At 41.9% G+C, this 17,714-nt stretch overlaps 1 protein-coding gene across 4 annotated transcripts in view; it reads left to right on the top strand.

Annotated features, from left to right (window-relative positions):
* The window catches only part of rnf220a (ring finger protein 220a), a 169,021-nt gene that overhangs the window by 115,998 nt on the left and 35,309 nt on the right, over positions 1-17,714 (top strand). For all 4 annotated transcript variants that reach the window (XM_038718762.1, XM_038718764.1, XM_038718763.1 and 1 more), the window contains exons 3-4: positions 7,424-7,553; positions 14,790-14,838. In XM_038718762.1, coding sequence (XP_038574690.1) covers positions 7,424-7,553; positions 14,790-14,838 — 179 coding nt within the window. The remainder of the gene's footprint in view (positions 1-7,423; positions 7,554-14,789; positions 14,839-17,714) is intronic.

Genomic DNA, 17,714 nt, shown 5'->3' with positions numbered 1-17,714 from the left:
GTGTGTGTGTGTGTCTGTGTGAGATAGGGGTCTTGAATTGAGATTTAGCCTATAGCGGCTAGTTGTCCCTGTGCTCCGTGGGTCAGTGCTTGGTTAATGCTCCATTAATTTACTTCTTTCTCCCTCGCCGCTGTCTCTCTTTCTCACACACACACACACACTGACAAGGTGATTGATTGAATAAACAGCTGTCAGTAGTTGGAGATAACCTCACCAACATCACACCACGGTCTTTCAGATAGGCACACACATTCACAGCAGAGTCCCTAGAGTAAAACCCACATTACGCATGCTGAAACACACACGCACACACACAGAGGAATCATCAGAAGATCATTTATCAGTGTATGTTCAAAACCAGGCAGATGATGATTCATGATTTGTTGATATCATGGTCTTTTGCTTTTCTCCCAAATCCTCCAAATTTCATTTACATTTCATTCAATTTTGTATCAAGTTTGTATTTAAGAGCAAGGAGGCCTTGATAGTGCTGTCCACTGGTCCCAGACCTTGTCCCTATGACAGAATGAACGAATAACAGCACAATGTTCCCATTTTGCCAATATGTCCTATGTAAAATAAATGCATTTTCCAATTTACATTTCACACTTTGTCACACACAGAGACACATTCACACACCTTTCCCATATCTATCCCTCCACCAGGCCATCTCTTCATCCCTCCTCTCTAGTGTGCCGACATTTCATTTGCTTTTCTAAAAGTGACAACCCCAGGGAGCAAGGGGAGGCAGGGAGGGATAGTGAAAAAGCCTGGTGATGCGTTTTGAGCAGGGCGTGGAGGAGGGCCATTTAAAAGCGCCATGCATCATTGTCAGAGAGTAAGACTGCACAAACACACACACACGGTCAGACAGACAGAGGAAACACACGCCTAACGCAACGCAACGCAGCCCAGGTGGCAAACTGAAGTTGACCCCCGTTCCATTTCATCAAATGTCCTCTGAATGAGCCGCACAGCCTCATCTATTTTGCACACACACACACACACACACACAGAGCTAGTGATCAGCCTAGTGTCTAGCCTGCTTAAATCACAGCTCACTTAAGAAAAAAACATCTCACCTCACTGGGAGATGCACACAGACACACCTTGCTGGCCCCATTTGTGTTAATACGGCCCCTGGTTTGGGGCTTTAGGGCTCATATTTACTATTATGGAGATGATGGCTTTAAGGGGGCCTCTCACCTCACCTTGCGTTGGTCGGGGAGAAGAGAGGGGAGAGTCGAAATGAAGGCTGACACCTTGGCGGGATTTATTTGATTGTGGATGCGAGGCAGTGTCATTCTGGAGAAGGGGAGAGTAAAGGGGGATGAGACGGGAGGAGGAGGCCTGGACCCTCGGGCTAATTGAAAAGAAGAAGAGGAGACGGTGGCGGGGTGAAGGGAATGAGGAAAGGGAATGAAAGTGAAAGAAATAAGGGGAAGGAAAAGGAAGAGATTGAGGGGGAGCAGAAGTGGCCCTCTTTCCCTTTCCGTGAATCAAATCAAATTCCCCTTATCGCACATTATTTGAAGAGGTTATCGGGCACGGTAATGCGGTTACACGCCGGGCCGCGGCTGAGAGATTTCCTTGTTTACCGATGTTGGCGGGTGTTACAGCTAACTGGCTGGGCGAGCGGCAAGGGGAGGGGGGAAAGAGGAGGAGGAGGAGGAGGAGGGGGGAGACAAGAAAAGAGGGATAGCGGGCATAAACACTTGATGCATGTCAGAAAACTCATTTAGGTGAACAACAAGGAGGAGGAATGAAAGTGTGTGTGTGTGTGTACACACACACACACACACACACAAGGAGAAGACAGTTGTTCAAGGACAGAAAAACAGCCTCTACATGTAGACACTTTGCAATTCCATTTGGGAAATGTGCTTGTGTGTTTTGTGAGTGGGCATCTTGCAGTGTGTGTGTGTGTGTGTGTGTGTGTGTGTGTGTGTGTGTCTAAGTTGCCCACCAACATACTGTATGTGTGCCAACTCATAAAGCTGGCCCTCCTCTTTTCTGACTCTTATTGTTGTGCTTAAATCCATTTTACATGCTCAGTACTCATTAGCTGATTGTGTGTATAATTTACAAGTGAATTCAATCCCTTAGGAAATGGTCAAGTTCATGGCGAGTCAGACATTTCTGTGTGTTTCTTTGTAAATGTTCAATCCTACTATACTTGTGTCTTTTTAAAAGCAACGCAAAGAGTGGATTCAATTGCTGCACCACAATATTCATCTAATCTCTAGCCAGTACATGGTTTTAGGAACAGTCCTACATCGGCGCCTGTTTCCTGAGAGGCAGGAATGATGGGCCAGATAAAAGCGAAGGGATGGCGAAAGGATGACACGCAGTCCAGGTCATTAAATGGGATTTGGACCCACAGTGTTGTGAGTACACGGTTTACCTCTTAGCCCAGTGAGCCATGAGGACACCCCAAATGGTTTTTTATCTCTGGCCCCATTGAGAGCGAGTATTGAGCTGACAATCCCTGTCCTCTCTGGAGGTGGCCTTTTACCTCAGCTCATTGTAGTCTGTGACTGGGAGCCTGCGCTATCTAGCATCTATTGATTCCCACTTCATTTGGACCAAAGCAAAACAGGAGAGGGGAGAGAGACACTGAGACCCAGAGAGAGAGAGAGAGAGAGAGAGAAGATGTGTGTGTGCAGCAGAGGAGAAAATGTAAAAAAAATGGAGGTAGATAAAGGATACTGTTTTAAGTGTAAGAAGGGATTAAACTTGCTTCATGAGGACTGACATTTGATACATTTTCATCAGCTATTGGCTAAAGAGCTACTGCAACCCAAACTAGATTTTATTTTAAATGTCCTATAGTGGTCATACATATTTATTGGTGCACAAAGGATAGAAGAAAAATAAAATTGGAGTACAATAAAATAATGAAGTGAGGAAGAAAGGAGAGAATGATGATAGGCAGTAAGGAAGGAAAGAAGGGGGGGGAAAGCACAAGGACCAAACCGTGGATGTAAAAGAAGAACGGCAGTGAAGGAAAGGAAGAGTAGTAGGATGAAAGCAAGGGCAAAAGTAAAAATACAATATAAATAGATTCCTCCTCTTTGCTCTCCACTCTTCTGCATAATCTAGCTCTCTCTGCCTCTCCATCTGGTGTCTATATTTACCTGTCTAGCTGTGTGTGTATATATGTGTGATTATTTAAAACATATAGGCATATAAAAGTCCATTCAAGAACTTATTTAATGTTAAGTATGGCTTATATGATATTTGTTTGTTTTTACCTTTATTTACCTATATATATATATATATATATATATATATATATATATATATATATATATATATATGTGTGTGTGTGTGTGTGTGTGTGTGTGTGTGTGTATATGTGTGTATATATATATAATTTTATTTTTTTTAATTAGGGCAAAAGCAGTTGTTTGTTTAGTTAATGAAGTCATCTCAAGCTGATTTATTTATAGAGCACAATAAGTAAATGAATAAGTGTAATATACACAAAACATATGATGATAACTATGAAGAATATAAGGCATAGCCTGTATTATATTGCTGTCACAAAACATCATATTCAGTGGCTCTTTGCTGGCTTACATCTTGTATAAAAGTGCCTACCCATTACTCAGACAGAATCAAAGACATACACACAACAGAAGGATACTTCATGTTGAATTCATCAATCCAGCAGATTTGATTTCTCACTGTGTAATTTCTTACAGTACTAAATTCTATTTTATGTTTTCAGCAGCATGTCAAATAAAGGATTATGTAAGTGACTTGTTGCAGGAAAATTTGTGATTCTCGTAAACATTCCCCTGACAAAGTCTGGATTGAGTTAGACCAGCCAAAGTGTACATGTCAGTACTACAGCAGCTGGAAAATAAATCAGACAGAAGATACAAAAAGTCAGTGGATATGCTTCCTGTCAGTCCGGTGACATACTGTTTTGTGACATGAACAAAAACCAGTGAGAGCCATTAAGTGGATCAAGTGACAGAGATGAAAAAGATGGAAGATGGTGAAAGATGAGCGTGTGATAGAGGGATGATCAGGTTGAATAAAGAGAAAGAATAGAGAGAGAGATAGAGGTCGGGGAGGAGAAACAAAAGGGTGAAATCGAGAAAATGGGAGATGGGAAGATGATTGTGAGAAATAGAGTGAGGCAAAAGGACAGATGGAGGGGGATAGAAGATAGAAGGGATGGAAAGTCATGGAGAAAGCGAGATGAGATGATCCATCTTGGCACATTAGGGTGGATCAAGCCTACACTCCATCAAGGCTGTCAGAGAGATGCACACCTCCTCTCTCCTGTCCTCCATACATGCATCCATCCATCCTTCGTTCGCTCCGCCAGCTGGCATTTCACTGAAGAATCTCAACACTAAAAAGTCCTGTCAGGCCTATTTCCTTGTTATTGTCCAGCCCTCTCTTTTCCTTCATCCTCCTCTCCCCTCATCTCCCTCCTGTGACTCTCATACCTTCCCTCTCCTCCCTGAGATTAAACGCACCCTTGTTGCGCCTCAGGCTGTGTGTGTGTGTGTGTTTGAGCTGTGAGGTCCAAAGCGGGACATGCGGGAAGTACATGCGTATGTGTGTCTTGCCCCGACATTAATCATCTTTAAGGCGCTGACAAGCCTGGTGTGCGACATCACATCACATCAACACCCCCCAACCCCAACGCCCTTCTCCCCCCTTTCTCCTCCTCTTCTTCTCCTCCCCTGGATTTATCTGTCCATTCGCCTATCCCCATCACTCACTTCCTTCAGGGAGCGTTTGACAGAGAGAGGGAAACAGAGGGAGGAAAGGAAAGAAACACAAGGGGTGAGAATGATAAAAAAAAATGGGGGGGGGGAGACAGCGACAGCAAACAAGCTGGGAAAAACCCATGGATTTGATGAAGAGAAGAGAGAACAGGAAATACATTAATGTAACAGAAACAATAAGACAAAAGAGATGACAAGTAAAACTTCTGACAGGTACTTTGATTTAGCTAAAAAGCAGACTCATTGCAAAATACCAAATTTGGATCACCTTGTTGGGAAATCTTGCTCCACATATTATTATTTCATGTTTTGTTAATTTATTTATTGTTACTGTGTTTTATACTTTGCTGGGGTTTTGTTACCATATTTTGTTGCACATTTTACATATTTTTGTGCCACTTTTATGTTTTGGTAAGCTAAAGATAATTTCCCACTCTGGTAGACAACTTTATCACATGACAGGCTGTTGAATTTCCACCTGTTCCATTGCATCAAAGCAAGTGTCATTTGAGTGTGTGTAGTGTGTGTTGTATGTGTTTGCAGTTTACCACTTTAGTCTTTCCTGTTGTTGATTGTTGACATTCTGTTGACACGCCCATGCGTTTACATTTCTTTTTCACCACTTTTTTAAATAATACAAATAAATGTCACATCCATACATCAAATTCCACAATTCAAAAGAAAACCACTGCAAGTGGAAATGCTAAAAGGTAAACTCCCACTGTGCAAAATAAGCATTTACTTTTATAAAACATTACAAAAGCCTAGAAATAATCAAGTGCTGGTAATGTTTGTGTGCATGCCTATGTGTGTATTTGTGCGTCCATTTCCTCCAGGTGTGTGTGTGTGTTTGTCCACGGAATAGAAAGAGCCCCATCAGCTGCAGACCGGGATTGGATCTTTCTTTGTTTGCTGTGGCGGATGGCGATGGCTTTAGCATGACTCAAATTATCTTGTCAACGCAATAAAGGGGAGCAAGGAGGGGGTAGAGGAAGAGAGATGGAGAAACAAGGATCGAAAGGGAAATACACTAAAGGGAGCGTGCTGGAGGACACAATGAGGCAGAGAAGGAAAGAAAGCAGATGAGCGAGGAAAGGAGAAAGTGATGGGTCAACAGAAAAAAGTGGAAGAAGAAAGAAAGAGAGGTGAAAAAAGAGAGGCAACAATGAAAAAAAATCTCAGAGGAGAAGAAAGATAGAAGAAAGGAGAAGAAAGAAATGAAACAAATAAATGGATGGTAGGGAGCAGAAAATTAGAAATGGATGAGCCTGGAGAGGAACAGCGCGAGAGGGTTAGGTGTGGAAAAAGAAAAAAAAAAGGTAGAGAAAGAGAGGCGGAGAGAGAGGGACAGAGAGTAATCGATTACCTATTTTTCAAAGTCACTTAACGTGTCCAGTGCTGTGGCTCTGTTAAGTAGCAGTTGAGGAGAATGGGAGCCCAGTATGCACACACACGCTCCAAAAAAGGGTGGGAGGGGGCGGTGATGTGCGTGTGTGTGTGTGAGTTCCCCACTAGTTGTCTCTTGATGAGTTCTCTTGCAGGAAACTGTTCTGACAGACCAATATGTGAGCAAGGATACGTGTCCCCAGAGGGCTGCGTGTGCATGTGTATGTATATACTGTGTGTGTGTGTGTGTGTGTGTTTGTGTGAGAGAGAGAGAACGAGGGAGAAACACCAAAGACACAGAGGGAGTCCCCCTACCTGGTCCTCTTGTTGCCATGGTGACGAGTAGTCTAAACGGGATATCCTGGTTAAAGCAGAGTCTATTGTTCGCGGACTAAAAAAAGCCTGTTTCATTGGCTAAATACAGGAAATCAGGAAGTGTCCTCCAACATTAAGCTCTGAGACACTTTCAATAGATGTTATTTTTAGCCAGCCCAGACTCAAAGGTACACTTGAAAAAGTAGGATGTATACTACTGTAGGTATGCACACAGAAACACAAAGGCACAAAGACTGTAACATGCAAAAAATGCAAAGTGCACACTTTCCGATACACACATAACCGCAGAAACACAATGAGACACACACTAACACAGACACACATACAGGTGGGCCCCACCCTGTGCCCTGCTGATCAAGGACAATGAAGTGAGGTAGTGTTGGCAGACTCTATACAGCATTATCTCATCCATGGCTGACACTTCTTTAAATCTGCTCTGACCTGAGAGGACACAATGGAGACTGCACAGCACTCTATTGCACCCTTTTTTGTCAAATGTGCAAAGCAGAATTATAAGGCGCATGCACTTAATTTGTGTGATTTTAGGGAGTGAGACCACAGTTCAAGCCTCGGTGCCGGCAAGAATACACACAGCTGACGTTTCCTTGAGTGTCCTTGCTGAAATCAGGTGCTTCCCAGTCAACAACTCGAATGTGTGAGGCACGACAAATACAAACACAATTGGATGAATTTGAGCCCAAGAAATACACAACAAGTGCTGTTTTTGTGTTTGTTATGTGTTACTGAGAGAAAACATTTGTGTGGCACTAGAGGCAGTTCCCGACAGATAAAAGGTCAAACCTGATCATTAGTGGGGACTTTAATTAATAAAACACATCTTAACGTCAGGCACAATCTGGCCACATGAATTGTATGATTGTCTGGCTCATGTTTGTCCTATACACATACTGACGTTTCTGCCTTTGGCTTGCGTTCTATCTTGTCTCCAGGTAAAAAGAAGATGTCCCTGTATGACAGCCAAGCTCCAATCTGTCCCATCTGCCAGGTGCTGCTCAGGCCCGGAGAGCTCCAGGAACACATGGAAACAGAGATAGAGCGGCTAGCTGCCATATGTCTCAGGTAGGCCTCAAACACATCCAGTATTTTGTTTCTTGCTTATTCTTCCACACACACAGCCATTTACAGTAAGTTCAGTCAAATTCAAATGAAAAGTTACTCCAAAAGTATATGTATGTATGTATGTATGTGTGTGTGTGTGTGTGTGTGTGTGTGTGTGTGTGTATACTGTGTATGTGTGTGTGTGTATTTACGATTAGCTACATGTAAGTGGTAGTGCTTGTGGCTAAGAGCTGCACAGGTTGAAAGTGGTGTATGACATTAGTGCTAAATAGTCCAAAAATAGTCTTTAAGTCTTATACATCGCAGTATGGCAGCACACAGCAGGTCCTCACTTAAATAACTAACGTAACTCTGAACATAACCCAGCTGACTCTTGAATGTCTGTCTAACCAGATAAAACATGTACGTAGGAGTTCTGTCGTGACTTTTAAGGCTTTTGTTTGTACTTTTTGAAAGAAGCTACCTCTCTTTTCCCCTGTTTTTCATCTTTCTGGTCAGCTAAGCTAAACAGGTCTCTGCATATCTTAGCTGCATATCTAGCATGTACGCAAATAAATCAAACTGGTATCATATCTCTTCTAACTGTAAAACCGCAAATTTCCCAAGCCTGAATGTCAAAAAAGGCTGCAAAATTTATTTCATATATGTCATCATTAGTTTGCTTGACCCAAGTGACATTATCTGGAACTTACCTTTATGTAGCAGGAAGTGTAAACAAGATTTTTAAGACAAACACTTTTACCTGGTCATAAAGATGAATAGTTTACAGACCTGCTTACCAGAAAAAACGGCTGTATAGGTTGATTGTGCAGCACCTTATTATGACCCATATTTCATGTAACACGTGACTTAGTAATGGGTCCGAGGGTCCGTTATGCCTGTTGCTGGACTGGTACTTGCCAAAGTTTGTACATGTTATACTTTCCCAAGGACATAGGTCGTTTTGGAAAACAGTCATGTATGTTGTTTTGGGACAATTGACAATGAACCTCTTTTGTCGTTTAGGTATGGGGACGTGTTGTTTTAGGCATAGAGCTTTAACTCAGCTTTTATGTCAGGTTCACTGACAGCTATTCTTTCTGTGCAGAGGTTTTGGTGCCATAAATCTGCATAGAATGCAGAGGCATGCCGTCAACGTAATACTAAGTGTTTCCTACAGGGATTACGATACAAACCTGTGACCTCAAGTTCACTGCCACCTCCTTCTTCTCCTTGTGGCAGTTGCATGAGCTGTTTTACGGTGGATAAATCAACTCCAAGCCCTTTTAACGATGGGACGCAACCATTAGGATCCATATTTCACCTTGACCACACATCTGGCTGTGTGTGTGTGTGTGTGTGTGTGTGTGTATGTGTGTACATACTGTGACTGTGTGGCCTGTGTGAGGCTGTGTTTGTGTATGACCTGATGTCCACCTAAGCGGCCCAGCTTTATGATAGTCCCCATTAACCCAGAGGGACAGGGCAACAGATAGTGTCACCCCACGTGGAAGTCATACTTCATTTACCCCCGTTTACACCTCCAATACCCCTCCTCCCATTTGTTCCTGTACATACTGGACCAGTCCTCCACATTCCTCCTCTCCTCTTCTGCCACCTTATTTCCCCATCCTTCTCTTTCTTCTTCAATCCTCCTTCCTGTCTTTTCTTTTCCTCATCCCATGCCTTCATGTCCTCTGGTCCTCCTTCTTCTCTCTGTCTCCTCTTCACAGCTTCTTCCATGTTTCTTCCCCAACTCTCTTTTAACTCTGTCTTCTGTTTGTCTTCTTCTAACCCAGTCCTGTCATTTCTTTATTTGTGTGTGTGTTTCAATACAAAATAAAGGTTAGTAGCCTACACTTCCCTCTGTGGGTCTGAGATACTGTGTGAGCCTGGGGAAGCTCAAAACCCTCATATGCACGGCGGCCTCTCACACACACGGTTATTTAAGGAAATAGCATCATCCCCGGGGTGAGACGCGATGGTGGCTAGCTGGTGGCTGGCTGATTCAGCTACTCGCCATTAACTCATCCTACGCATACACACACCACAAGAAAATAAAGAGAATAAGAGAGGAGGGAGAAAAGAAGGGTGCAAGGAATACAATTCAAGATATTTTGACAGAATGTTCCTGCTACACACTCAAACGCTCAAAATGTGTCGGCGTGACTTTGCATACAGGCAGAGGAAATGGAAACATGGGATAAAATAAAAGCTGAAAGTGTGTGTGTTTGTCATATCATAAAACCCACCTCATCACACACGCACACTCCCACACACACACACACACACACACACACACACACTGTCTTCCCCTCTCCCTGGCTCTCTGCATGGTAGCAGCCATCATTGAAAGTGACAGTGGGTATTTGGTCCAATTTGTAGTAAATCTGCCTTTAATGACGACCAGCGCTTGCTGAATGAAAGGGCTGCGGGTACGGAAACGAAAGTGTGTGTGTGCGTGTGTGTGTTTAAGTATGTTGGTGTGAAAAATGTGTGTATCCCATATTTGCCTGGTCTCTTCCCTAGATATCTGTTCTTCCATGTGAAGTATTTGTTTTCCGTTTCTCTTCTCTTTTCTGGTCTGTCTTCGCTGCATGTGTGTGCGTGTGTTCGATTGCAACTGCCAACCTGTCCTCTCTTGTGGCTGTCAGCTCTGTCGCCTGTTCATGGGCCACAGCTTCTCATGTAAGGACATGGAAATCACATGCACACACAGTGCTGAGCAAATGGAAATCTATCATGCCCTGTACACGTCAGGTAGCCCGTGGGGGCAAAGTAATCTACATACCCCATCACCCCCTCCTCGTCATACCCCTCTTCCTCCTCCTCCTCTTCCTCCTCCGTAATCAATTTGCCTCCATGAGAGCGAGCCCCCACATCTCCAGCAGACGACACAAAAAGGCAAAAAGCAATCAGTATCTTGAGGTTAGCACCATCCCTCCATTCCTCCATCTATTCCACCCAACTCCCACTGAAAAAAAGACATTTATCTCTCTCTCTCTCTCTCTCTCTCTGTCCTCCTTTAGTAGAGAGCAGTGGTGGGAGGGGCAGAGGCCCCTGCTAGATGTCAGTCAAACTCAGTGTGTCTGTACATGTGTAGGATTGATGCAGATTTAACAGGTTTGGGGAGGGTGGGGCAGTTTTCCTGAGTGGACTTGCTTCCAAATTCCTGATAAACCCACTCTTTTGGAGTTACATTCCCTTGATTGATTTTTAAATTTGTTTTTTTTTTTGTGGTTGTGGTAATTAAAAAAATGTATATGGTTTATTCATTTATCAATTTTTGACATGTTTAGATTAAGGAATTTTATAACAGCAGTGTATAACTGGATCTACAGACCACAGCATCAGACAATGGTAAGTAATTAAAGGGAAATCACAAAGCTCCTTCATCTTATTCAAGTTATTTTCTGGAATTAAAAAAATACTTATTTCAAATGACACTTATGTTGATTTCTCATTTTAATGACAAAGTAATGTAAGCAATGCAAAGTAGTGCAGATTAGTATATCATCACTCCACTGGAGTTGTGGAGCTCTGGATCCAGACAGTCAGGTCAATTAGGATTCTGCATTCTACGCCTGCTTTCAACAGTGATTGACCAGATGTGCTCAGGTGTCAAAACAAACACGGTGTCAACTGCTCCACAGTCCTTTTCTTCATACAACTTCATAAAACAATTAACACTGCACTGACTGCTCAACATTAATAGCATTAATTGCAAATCTCTCAAAAGGCCCCTGCGTTAGTTTTCTGACTGAAATGGACACGATTTTACACGAGGGTCATTTTACTCAGTAGGGTTTACACAAGCAGAAGGTGGAACATGATTAAATGATATAAGCAAGATTTTAGACAGACCACAGTCAACAAAAATCATGGTCTAAATATAAATACATTATTTCATCAAATTATCTCTGATCCCCTGTAGCTATACTGCATTTATAGGGGCAGTATAGGGGCAAGAACACTGTTTATGATCTCACAGGTTCTTGCCCCTCCTTTAGGTTTAGCAAGTTCAGAGAAATATTGAACGATGTGGTGGGACAATGTGTTATAAGACAGCATCACCCACATGCCCCCTCGCTGGTCTCCCCTTGTTTGCACACATGCCTCATTACCACAACACATTCTAAATTGCTTTGTCTCCTGTCTTTCATTCCTTCCTCCCTTTCCTTTTCCTACTGTCGGACTGTGTGTTTGTTTCGCTTTGCTGTGCTGTGCTGTGCTGCTCATTTCCACACTCCTCTCCTTGCTTTGACATGGCAGGCAGCTGGAATTTCTAGCCCCGTAACCCTTGGCATCAAAAATTCATAGAACCGGGCAAACAGACGTGTGAAGCTGCGAGAAGAGGCGGCGGCGCACCAACTCTCCCATCACTCCCTCTGTTTCTTTCTCTCGTTTTCTGTCTTCTTTCATCTTTCCCTCGCTCGATCTCCCTCTTTATGTGGCCCGCTCTTCCTCCCTCACCACATCTCTGTCTCTCACCTCACATTTCATCTCCTTCTATCTCTTTCTTTTCCCCCCTTTTTTCACTCCCTTTCATCACTCTATCACCCCCTCTGTCATTGTGGCAATTTTCTCCCATCACAGCAGGCATGCAACTGCTGTCCTCTCTTGCGCTTTCTTCCTCTCTCTCCCTCTCCCTCTTTCTCTTGTCGCTGTTTGACACTGTCAACAAGCAGGCAGAGGTGGCTGTTATTGTTGATGCCTCTGCAGAGGTTCCAGGTAATGAATAAAAGAGAGAAGGAGCAGGAGAGAGAAATGACAGAGACACAGATAGAAAAGGGAAAAGAGAGGTGGTGGGTGGGGGGTTGGCAGACTCCCCTGCATTACACAGCAGCTTGACTGTGTCACCCATGTTTATTCTCTTTGTTGGTGGAGGTGAGGCCCGCTGTTCAGCTTTCACGAGCACAAGACATGCACACAAATACACACACACACACACACACCATGCACATACACACAGACAATATACAGAGGCAAACACACATCCACAGTAGTGACGCCTTTTCACAGACATGTTCACCACACAAAGACATTTAATGCATATATACACAGACTGCACACTGATACACGTGCATACTTGATAGCCTGACATCATGCATCAGATGAGGACAAATTAAATGTAAATTGTTCGTTTATCTCTTGGTGTATGTCAAAAAAACAGCATCATGTTTAAGTATTCATGTATCAAATTCCTGCTCTTCTTCTGTAAAACATTCACAATATTTTTGATGACTCACCGGGAACTCGGGGACATTAATGTATCTAATCACATGTGATGTGGGGTGGCTAGCTAACACTCCCACCATTTAAAGCAGCTCTTGACTCCTGACTCAGTTAGCTGCTATAGAGCAATATGAGTGTAGGAGCTGTTTGTTTGTTTTTTAGTTGGCAAAAAATGACTACATTTCCAAAACAGAATGGTTGTGGTGTAATTCATTAATTTCTCCATTGTCCCCCGCCTGCCCAGCTAACAATGTAGTTGGAGGCTAACCATCTACTGCAGCTTTTTGTCTCAGAACAAGCAATCTAACAAAATCAACATCAACACCAATAAATTAAATTTCAGAAATATGTCATATTACAGAAGCAAAACTTTCACTAGGCGTTTAATGAGGTACTCCAGAAATGTAATACTGCACTTTTACAAAGTTGAAAGGCTAATATAGAGGGTTTCTTTATACCCAGTATAGACCAAGCTCAAAAAACACTGGATCCTACATTTCCCATGATGACCAGTATGTTTTCATTAGACCCTCCCTGCCTGATAAACATTGGTGTCTTTCACAACTTCACATCTTCAGTTTGTAACGTATGCTTTTTACTATAAATATGTTGTTCAACAACACATTTTTCTCAGGCTTAACAAACATGTCCAGAGCCACAGAGGACAGGTTCACAGGTTCACAGTGTTTCAAGTCTGTCTTAAAGCAGTGTCTAAATCAGACTGCTGATATTGGCCACAGAAAGCTTTGGATTTTGTCCCCCATCACTTTTATTGGAAGCAATCTACGATGGGGATCTCTTAACGGCACATAGCAGGATATGTTTTAATGTTCATATGGGCACCTCGCCATTGTTTTAAGACTTGAAATGGTGAACCTATTCTTGTTCTCACAGGTAGTACTTTGTAAAATTAGTGGAGTGCCTATTTAAATACACAGACTTAGCTTTTAGTCGAGGTTTATACCGATGGTTTGCACCCCAGAAATTGACACAAGTGTTGTGTAAAGACATGAACTACGCTTCACATCACAGAATGTGTGTAAGGAATAAATCTGTGCATTTATGCATTATATTTCTGTCTTATATTTTCCTTATCCTGCTCCTTTGCCTTCTTGTACACCACTTTGTAAATTCTACAATCAGATAAGTGACATATAAAAAAAGCTTCTTATTCTTATTATCCACCCATCCATCCATTGAAAAAGGAAATCCCTTGTCTACCAAGGCATGCTGTCAGATTCAAAGTCACGCTCAATTCAGTTTCAGGCACATTCCTTTCCATGGTTTGCCACTGTCTGTCTGTCTGTCTGTCTGTCTGTCTGTCAGTCTGTGTGTGTGTGTGTGTGTATGTGTGTGTGTTTGTGTGTCCGACGGGGTCTGGAGTGCTAACACGGTCTCAAAGCAAACATGACAACCCTGTCTTGCTTTGTCAATGTCAAGCCTGTCGCATCACTTGGAGAAGCTAGGAGAAATTTATCTCTGTGTTTGGGTGAAAGTCAGAGAGAGAGAGATAGCAAAGTAGAAGGCAGAATGATGGGGAGAAAGATAGGGAGAGAGACAAGGAGGAGAAGACCACAAAAAAGACAGGAAGGAACAATGGATCAATTGAGAATGCGGAGGGGGAGAAAATTAAAAGAATCAGACGGTGAAAATGTCATTTAAAGAGATCGGAAATAAAGTAACGCGAACTCCGTGTGTTAATGGTCTAGTAGAGGCTATTTAATATGTCTTTCCATTGTTCATCTCCAATCTAAAGACCAATGGATGAAAGTGAATAAATTTGTAAACAAGTTACTAAATAAAATCTAGTATATTGGTATAACCCATAATATCCCGATAGTTTCTGGTGTTACCAAATACAGCTTCCAAAAATACATAATATCTTAAAAGTGAATGACATAAATACATGTCAGTACACTTTAGAGGCATGAAAACAAGCAGACAGACACATAAGACCAGAATCAATGCTGCACTACGTAACATTAAAAACTCACTAAATGGTGTCTTCTTTCTCTACTGCAGTAAGAACCCCTCACCCAAGGATGGAGCAGCCACTCCAGGAACCCCCAAGGTGAGATAACTGTCAATTTCTTAACATGTAATATGATGAAGATGTATGATCTATTTGGATTATTACGATTTCATTCAGACTGAAATCAAGGGTCTTACAATTCTTATTATTTTCACCCATATTTGGAATCTAAGTTTGACCTCTTTTATACTATGTGAAGGGCAAAAAATGCCAAAAATACAATGATCATTACCATAGTTTTACAGCTATGCCAGTTTATGCATTTTGATATAGAGCATAGTCAGAAAGTTTAAATGATTGAATACAACATTAGATGTGTGCATAGTAAACCTAGTTAGATTTAAAAACACTGTGATACTTTTGTAGTCCTTTACTGTCCAACTCAAAGCTGTTACTCTGATGCCTCTGTTCCTCTCTGCTGCACTAAGGGGAAATCAGCTGTACTGTAGTCCTCTGTCTTATATCTAACACACACACACACTCACAAAAGTACCAGTCTCCTGTGGTCCAGCAGGCAGCAGAGCCAAGAGGCACTGTACTGTGATTGTTCCAATTAGAGTTACCGAGATGCAGACAGACAGAAAAGGAAGAAAAAAAGAGAAGAAAAAGACAGATAACGTCAAATTATAGAAAGACAGATTCATGATTCCATCAAGTAGGCTTTCCTTATAGTGCGTGCGTATACTAACTCAACTGAACACATCACAGATCAGACTGACACTGAGTGTTTTTAAAAGATAATACAACCTTTCTATATCCTTAACATGATCTAAAGGTAAAATCCAACTCACATTTCATTTAATGGAGTTTAAAAAATCCAGGAAAAAGTCAGAAAAGACCAAACTATTCATAAGTATAGATGGTGTCACATGAGTGTAAAACCCTCTGATGCAAATGTGATTCTGGGCTAAATTTAAAAAAAACACTAAAAAACTTTACTTTACCTACAGCTAGCCATTATACTGAGTACACTGTATAATGTAGCGACTTCATTCAACATGGCTGAAAACTCTTTATGTCCCGTGTCAATGTTTCCTGAAATACCCCTGTAGCTATCGAGCTCTTCATCATTTCTATGTTTGTTTTCAGTTCTAGCTAAAGACCATGTGAAAGTCAGATGCCCTACCACAGAAAAAGTACATCCAACATGCACTTGAATGTAACATAAGAGCTCTAAAATAATTCAGAGCGTCCATTTTCATTCCCACACATCCCTTCGGGTGCTGACCCAGGCTTAGATCAGCATTGACAGCACCATGGGTGGGCTTGTACTTGAGAGAGGCCGAAAGCTCAGGGTAGAGTGCCGGCCTTCTTCTTGGGCCGTGACTGCGCATCTCACCACTGTTGTTTAGTATTCAGCCGCAGGCCATGGAGAATGGAGAAGGCCAGTCTGAAGTACATGGGCCTGTTGTCATCTCCTCCCTGGTATGCACAACCTACCCCTGTTAGACCGGAGATTAACCCCAACGCACCTCCTTACTGGGTGTAAGGCCCACTTTCTGTACAAGCTGAGGTGATTGGGTTAGACTGAATACAAAGTATATCTGCTGGAAGGATTTAGACATTGTCCTTTTCTCTTTGCGTCTCTTTGTTAATTATTGATTTACAAATGCAAAACACAGATTTAAACACTTTGTTACAGTACAAACACTTTATTTCAATCTTCACAGTCAAATTTAGAGTCAAACCTCCTGCACAATGAAGTGTAAATATAGTAACTCACCTGAATGTGGCCTTAAATGCAACCTTTTTGCAGCTGATTTTTTTTGCATATTGATTTAATTGGTTGGTTTAAACGACCACAATTTCAATGGAAGATCTTTATTCATAATCTCTTCGTAGAATACGATTAAATGTCATATTCTAATGATAAAACTTAAGCATATTCCCAGAACGCCCCCAGGTAAATGATTCCTGACCTTTTTAAACCTGGATAAAAGAGAAAAAATGGCCACACACACACTCACACGGAGGAATAAAAGCATCATGCATAATGTCCAATTTACTGTGGCAGCACTGGAGGTTGGTCATTTCTCACATATTATTATTAGATTACTGCTGTCGAGCACTTAAGCCTCTGCTCTGCCCCTTTCCACTTGATTAATAGGAGACGACTGTAAATACAAATATTTCATAGCTACCTTGTAAAAAACCAGCAGCAGCACAGGCACACATGAAAATATAAGCACACACACACACACACACACACACACAGCTAGAGCTCTGCCAGGACAACTAAGCCTTGTAAAAAAAAAAATAATAAGTGATCTTCTTCCCCTCTTCTGTCTTCCCCTGTTCTCTTTCTTTCACACCATTATCTGCTTGCTTCTTGTTCACTTGAGGAATTCCCTGGATTGTGTTTGTCATAGAGTGGCTTAGAAGAGGATAATGTTTTATATGTGTGTTTCCATGAGAGAGAGAGAGAGAGAGTGCAAAATGTTGTGAGACAGATTTATGGACAGGCATTGTTCCGTAATATCAGACAGGTAGGCTCCTCCTTTTCAGATATTTACCCTTCCTCCTCCTCTTCTCCCTCCTTCCTCTCTTTTCAATCACTCATTCTTCCCTAACTCCTCTTAACGTCCCATAAACATTAACTCTAATCAGTGGAAGGGACTTTATAGACAAAGTCAGGCAGGTTACAGTCATCATGAATGATGTGTCGCTCTCGGCATCTGTGGCAATAACACTTGAAATTCTCCAAGGGTGAATTTTTCTGTGTAAGAGATCTGTTGCAGTACAGAAATAAATGTTAGATTTCCCTTTTTGAAATATATCCATTTAATACACACAATGTCAAAAAATATGTTACTTTCATTTTGTTGCATTTTTTCCTCAATATTTTAGTCTACTACAGTCATGGTAAATTTTGCTTTGAATTGTGCACTTACATATTGACTGACATTTCAAAAGTT

The sequence above is a fragment of the Micropterus salmoides genome, unplaced genomic scaffold (genome assembly GCF_014851395.1).
Source record: "Micropterus salmoides isolate LMB-PRFRI ecotype aquatic unplaced genomic scaffold, ASM1485139v1 Ms_hic_scaffold_14, whole genome shotgun sequence".
NCBI lineage: Eukaryota > Metazoa > Chordata > Actinopteri > Centrarchiformes > Centrarchidae > Micropterus > Micropterus salmoides.
This window is presented reverse-complemented; position numbering and strand designations above follow the sequence as displayed.